We start from the raw sequence: 6,672 nt of genomic DNA, 5'->3' as shown, positions 1-6,672 counted from the left end.
TAAGCAGGTGCTGCCAAAGACTTTACTAGGCACAGAAAAAAGGGAATACTTGTCACCCACTAGAATTTAAAAAGTTCATGCCCTTCACAAATACCTAAGCCAATGTTACTTCCCGAGACCAAACTCTTCCCAAACCACAGTTCATAGACTCCAAACAATGGTGGGGATTCAATTGACCTCAATGTTAAGCTAAGGAGGATTACAGCTCACACCCTTCTGTGGTGAGAGCAGAAATCCAACTAAAGTGCCGGCTGCGATGCCGTTTTACAGCGTAGAGCAGTGCTAACAGCCTCCTGGCCGGAACTTTATTCGGAAAATGCCGGCTCTCACGACTAAACACCCTGCTTTAGTCGTGCTAACCGGCATTCACTGACTTAAGTGCTTCTAGTCGGACTTAACAGCGCGCTGTTAAGTCCGACTAGAAGCACTTAAGTCGGTGCATTGAATAGCACCCGGACCTCCTTCCCGAGGCTATTCAGCATCACAATCATTCGAATCGCCCCCAATCTGTCTTACGAAGTTCAAAGATCATTTCTGTAAGTCAGAGTATTGGCCATCTCACTAGACTACAGGATGTGGTGCAGTTTTATCCATAGTACGTGTCACCAAATTGCCCTTTAAGTGGCTTGATAAGCAACATTTCAGACTTTGGGGGGGGGGGGGTATATTTATTTTATTCGCAGTATTAAAAGGACCGTTCACGCAGATGTTTTAGAAATTTATGACAAAAGTACAGAGTGACTTTTTTTTAACAAAAACTCCTACCCTTACAGAGTGAGTGTACCCCCGGCATAGTAACTGCAATGCTGGTCTACTTTTAGCCTCTCCAGCGCAACCTCCTTGACGTGGCACTGGAGAGATTTATTTAGAATATAATTTTTTTAAGACAACATACTTCAAGTAGTGTTATAGCACCAAGTGCCATTTATACATATATTTGGACATTCTGATGGCTTATGCATGCCCTATCTGCAACCGCACATCTGTGTGATACATAGGCTTCCCTGAAATTTACACCCCATACATTGTATAAGCACCATGACTTTCCTGCTCATGGAGCTAATTTTATATGGCAGTAACTAACGCCTATACAGTACAAGCAATTGTATGAACAAATCCAATATTTAGAAAGCTGCTCCTAACTAATTCACTAGCAGCCAGTGATATCACTGAGGCATGGGGCACTACCTGCATTACACCTCAGTCATTTCATCAGCTCCGAGTGAAGGGAAAGATTACAGTCTAGTAATAGTGAACCAGTGCACAAAATGGCTGCCTCCACTGTAGGTGACAGAAACACTAAGTATTATTTATGTCTCTCTTAGTTTCCCTTGTCATCTGTGTGCATTCCACTGGGTTGATCTCACAGCTTGCTCTAGCATGCCCAGCAAATTCCCTCCACTACACGACTTCTCTATGGTCATCTCTTGTCTTGTTTGATTGGTGGTCTGTATACTCATAGACAAAGATAGTTCCGTCTTTCCGTCCAGTCAGCAAACAGGAAGGCCTGTGGCCCCATCGTACCAGGCACCACGGCATATCCGAGCTGGGAGGGAGCATAGTAGAGCAATGACTTCTGGGTAAATCCCATAGTGCAATGCTTCCACAGGTCAATACTGCTGCTGCACTTTGCTTTTTCACATCTCCTTCTAGGTACCTAAATCATACAAAAAATACATAAAGTTATTTTGCAGAAATATTATCCGCATGAATAAAAGTTAATAGGAAACATACAGAATAGCACCTATGTCTTTATATAACTAGCATAAAGACCTTTCATGATTGGCGTATCTATAATGGTTGCAAAAAAACTATACTTACCTCTCTGGAGTCCCACGTTGGCAAGCGCTACAGAGCAGCAGATATCACTGGGAAAATGGAGCGGTGGCCATTTTCCCAGAGATTTCAGTAGTAGAGAAGGCACCGGGAACAAGGCGCGGGTGCCATATTCCTGAAGACCTGCACATGTGCACAAAACCAGAGTTATGGGGCCCACACGGAGTCCTAACACGGGCCCTCTCCTTTCTTAAACTACTCTTACCTATTCCAATAATGGTATAATGTTTTATCCTTTGCTAGTACAGCGAGTTATGTAAAAATTAATATATACAGAAGGAGACATTAAAATAAGAATAAAAAGAAGGCTAGGTGTATAGGTTTCAGCGTGTAGAAGTACACATGTACAAACAATCTACCTCTGTATGACAATTTAACCATCATATAAAGTCCAGAAAAAAAATGGGTACCTGCTATTGAGTCTCCCTGGGATGACATAGGACATAATGAGAGCAGTCGCTCCTCCCCGGGGATTGGCAGCAATAAGGTTGAATATACAGCTGCCAGAGGCCTCGTGGTCTTTGCTGAACAGGCTGCCCACGACCAGAAACAGCAAACCCTGGCAAAGCAATTAACAACAGGATAGTACTGGGTTAGTCTTCTCTTTCTCCAAATAGTAACACATTAAGCTTTAGAGTAGGGGTGGGCATTAAGTGGCCCCCCCAGCTGTTGTAGAACTACACATCCCAGCATGCCCTGCCACAGTTTTGCTATTTGGCCATGCTAAAACTATTGCACAGCATGCTGGGAATTGTAGTTCAACAACAGCTGGAGGGTCGCTTATTACCCACCCCTGCTTTAGACAGTAGTATCAATTCTGATGTAATCTGCTGCTTTCAATTCTCCTGCTGGCTTTATACATCTACATAACGTTAGTTTGTGGGTAGGCGTAGAAAGACAATGGATGACCGCACCAAGAATAAAATTATGAATAAAGTAATTAGACCTTTATTCCCATATTCTACAAACACATGCTAATCAAATGCGGTAAGATATTGTTATGGAGGTGTTCCTGGAATATTGAGTAACTCAACAGAATGTACGGAAAAAGGCCAAAGTATTCCAATAATGGTTTAGCCTTTCTATACTTTCTATTAAGTTTGCGGGTAGAACATATGTAGACTGTGCACAGAAACAAGGACATACAAATGTGTCCCTATACAGATGTGTCCACATACATCTACCTTCCTTGCGTGCTAAACAGCCCTTCTAGTCGCGACATGCCGTGATGTAACTCGGTATCGTTGAGCGTCTTTTCGTGCAACTTTTAACCTTCAAATGCGCCTTATTCGCACAGTGATGTGAATTGTTAGCACAAGCAGCTTCTGATAATTAAAATGATATGCAGCATGCCTATGTTCTGTGTGTGACTGGACGTAACTGCATGTGAAACGCGTTGTGTGGCGCGACTGGAATGGATGTATGAGGAAACATCTGTAATTGAATATTAATATTATTTTCTATAACGCCGCTTTACGAAGGTCTCAGAGCACTTTGTAGTTGCAGGAAAGAAACCATATTACAAAGGAGGCAGCCATATTGGGCACGGGCGAATACAAAATATATGAACTACAAGGTATAATAACATGTGATCAGAATCCTCAGCTCAGCAGATTGTGCATCCTATACACGAAGTACCAGATGAAGTAACCATCTTGAGCGCACTGCATAGGGTACGTTAGGTGGGATAAGCAATGCGCGGAGACAGGACTACAGTTCAGGAAGATACAAACGGGGGAGATTTATCAAGTCTTGGAGAGAGACAAAGTACCAACCAATCAGCTCCTAACGGTCATTCTTCTAGCAGAGCCTGTATAATGACAGAAGCTGATTGATTGGTTGGTACGTTATTACTCTCTAGTGTTCCTGCTAGACTGTTTTAGCGGAGCGCCGCACCCTGCCAGATTTCAAAGTGGCAAAATGCGCCCTGCCCTTTTAGTGGCGCCCCGCTAAAATAGCCTGCCCTGTGCTTTCCCCACTCGCGGGTCGCAGTGTCCCGCGTGCAGGAAAAGTTGTGGTTACCGAACGCAGCCGGGTTGATAGATTCCGTGTGCATGCGCACAGCATCTATTCACAGTGAGGGGTGATCTTGGGAGAAGCCTAGCACCTCCATAAGTGCTGGGCACGCGCTCAAGTGTGACGAATAGGGTGTGTATTACAAGAACACACCCCCTCCCCAGTCGGTCACCCCCCCTTTTCAGAAGCGCGCACCTCAGCGCCCTGCCCTTCCTGAGGTCTAGCAGGAACACTAACTCTCTATTTTATCACTCTCCAATGTTTGATAAATCTCCTCCAAAGTATGAAATTAAATACACAGATAATAAGATAAACACAGAACCATCAGTCCCATGAAATGTTCATGCCATCCATGGAAGTGCCAGGTGAGGGAGCCTTTCTGGCCGCACTACGAAGGTTACACTAAGTGGGATAAGCGATACATGGAGAGATGATGCACCAGGTCAATATGGATACACATTGGGGAGAATACAAACTTTAGCATAGAAAATACACAATACCCCATAGCATCATTCGATCCACAGATTGTTCACCCTACACACAAAAGTACCAGGCAAGGCAGAATTTAATAAGGTGTGTATCATAAAACATGTAATCAGAATTTAAGTATAGATGAATTAACTACACTGTAATGTACAATCATATTTTAAAAAAAAACACACACAAGGAAAAATAGTGATACACCGACAGGCGAAGGGAGGCTGGGAGCAGTGGGGAGTCTGGGAGCAGTGGGAAGAGGCTGGGAGCAGTGGGAAGAGGCTGGCAGCAGAGTTGAGGATGGGAGCAGAGGGGAGGCAGGGAGCAGAGGGGAGGTCAGGAGCAGAGGGGAGGTCAGGAGCAGAGGGGAGGCCAGCAGCAGTGGGGAGGCCGGGAGCAGTGGGGAGGCCGGGAGCAGTGGGGAGGCCGGGAGCAGAGGGGAGGCCGGGAGCAGAGGGGAGGCTGGGAGCAGAGGGGAGGTTAGCAGAGGGGAGGCCGGGAACAGTGGGGACGCTGGGAGCAGAGGGGAGGCTGCTCACCGAGTCAGATGTTGCATGGAGAGAAACAATGTCTGAGCAGAGATCACCAATATAAATCGTACTCAATAGATGTCCAGTGACAGAGTTCCTGTAAATGCAGATAAGAAGCACATCAAGGATAGAAGGTCCATACAATAAATTAAGTATTATAAGTTTATAAGATAAAAGACCAGACTGACCAGATAACCAGATTATTATTTACTGTGGATCCGACGAGAGCATCCCTCTCTCCCTCCACCTCAGAGAAAGCCAGAATGCTGTCTTTGGGGGCCATCAGTGTAACAGACCCCATTGAACTGCAGAATGATACACAGTGCAAGTTACTACAACTCTTTACTAAGCCAGGGATGTGACATCTTAGCTGTTGCTTGACTATATCGCAACTGGGCATCATGGGAACTGTAGTCCACAGACAACACAAGCGCCACAAATCACCCATGTGGGAATAAAGTGTTCAAAGAGACGCAGGTTCACAGGAGGAACCAGTCAGAGTGAACTGCCATGGAACATAATAAAATTATAGTAGGTGGAATAGTATAGTACAGCACTTACAACTGTCCAAACTATGGGAAGGATTTCTACTAACACATAGGGAGCAATCCAATTAGGTGCGAGTTTGCAAAAGTGAGTTTGTTTTTATGAAACTCGCACAACAAGTTTATTTTATGAAACTCGCTAATGTCGCACAAAGGTGCACTCCCTAAAAATGTGAGGTCGAATTTGAAATGCCTATTTGTGCTACGTGCGATGAGGGTGTGCGAATGTTCTATAACATGTGACTTGGGAGAATGGCATGCAAAAGTGGGGAACCATCCTGGACCCCAAAAAAGTGACAACTTTGTTAGAAAAATCATACAGAAGGCTGTTAGTGGCCATACGGAAAGTACTAGAGGTATTTAAACGGTGTCAAATTGCTGATTTGAGCATTTTTTTAAAACAATTAAAAAAAGCAAGAACTTTTCTCGTTTAATCACAAGCTAATTAAATGAAAAATGGAAAAAAAAATTAGAAAAAAATAAAAAAGGTGATTTTGTGGTCATTTGAGGTCACTTTAAATTTTTTTCCAAAAAATTAAATATAAATATGATAAAATGCAAATATTTTCCATAAAAAAAATGCTTTAAATTTGGGGTGTCTACACTAATGAAAAATTAAAATTTTGGGGGTATTTGAGGCCATTTTTTAACACCCCAAAATAATATGTAATTATTGGGCCAATTTAGCTAATTGAGAACTTCAAAATGACTAATTAGCCATTGAGGGTGTCCAAGGGGTTTTGCACTGAGACCCAACATTTTTACCTTAAAATAAAGATTTCCCCTACTTTTTCACCTGGTGAGAGTGGTGCGCACAAGCTAAATCGCACCGAATTGGAATGACTCTTTGAGTCCAAGTACAAAATCCTCTTTATTAAAGTAATTAGCAAAATGACCCAACCACTAGTTTCAGTATGTAATAGCCTTTTCTGGGGGTCAATAATGCAGCAGAGGCCAGTGATTTATGTAGCCAAATTTGACACAAACACATATGCCTAATAATTGCATGAACTAATCCACCTCTGTTGGGAGTACCAGCGCTGTTATGTCTGTGACGTTTAAATGAATCCTTCCTTTCACAGTGGAATCCAAATTTATCTTACTTTTTTTTTTAATTGAGCATTTTTTATTGAAATTTTGAAATACATCAAAACTAAATAAAAAAAAATAAAATACAATATAATGATAAAGTCGGCAGATATAAAATATATCTTAATACAATATAAAAAAAAGCAATAACAATCAAATAATAAAAAAATAAAAAAATA

At 42.6% G+C, this 6,672-nt stretch overlaps 1 protein-coding gene across 1 annotated transcript in view; it reads right to left on the bottom strand.

Moving 5' to 3' along the window:
• Nucleotides 1–663: 663 nt before the first annotated feature.
• The window catches only part of PALB2 (partner and localizer of BRCA2), a 32,788-nt gene continuing 26,779 nt past the window's right edge, over nt 664–6,672 (bottom strand). The window contains exons 11-14 of the mRNA XM_088448204.1: nt 5,048–5,164; nt 4,869–4,956; nt 2,247–2,395; nt 664–1,657 (exon numbers count right to left, since the gene is read on the bottom strand). Coding sequence (XP_088304330.1) covers nt 1,402–1,657; nt 2,247–2,395; nt 4,869–4,956; nt 5,048–5,164 — 610 coding nt within the window. The 3' untranslated portion in view covers nt 664–1,401. The remainder of the gene's footprint in view (nt 1,658–2,246; nt 2,396–4,868; nt 4,957–5,047; nt 5,165–6,672) is intronic.

This window comes from Taudactylus pleione, unplaced genomic scaffold (assembly GCF_031769625.1).
Source record: "Taudactylus pleione unplaced genomic scaffold, aTauple2 ptg000451l, whole genome shotgun sequence".
NCBI lineage: Eukaryota > Metazoa > Chordata > Amphibia > Anura > Myobatrachidae > Taudactylus > Taudactylus pleione.
The sequence above is the reverse complement of the archived record's forward strand: the minus strand, read 5'-3'. Positions and strand labels throughout refer to the sequence as shown.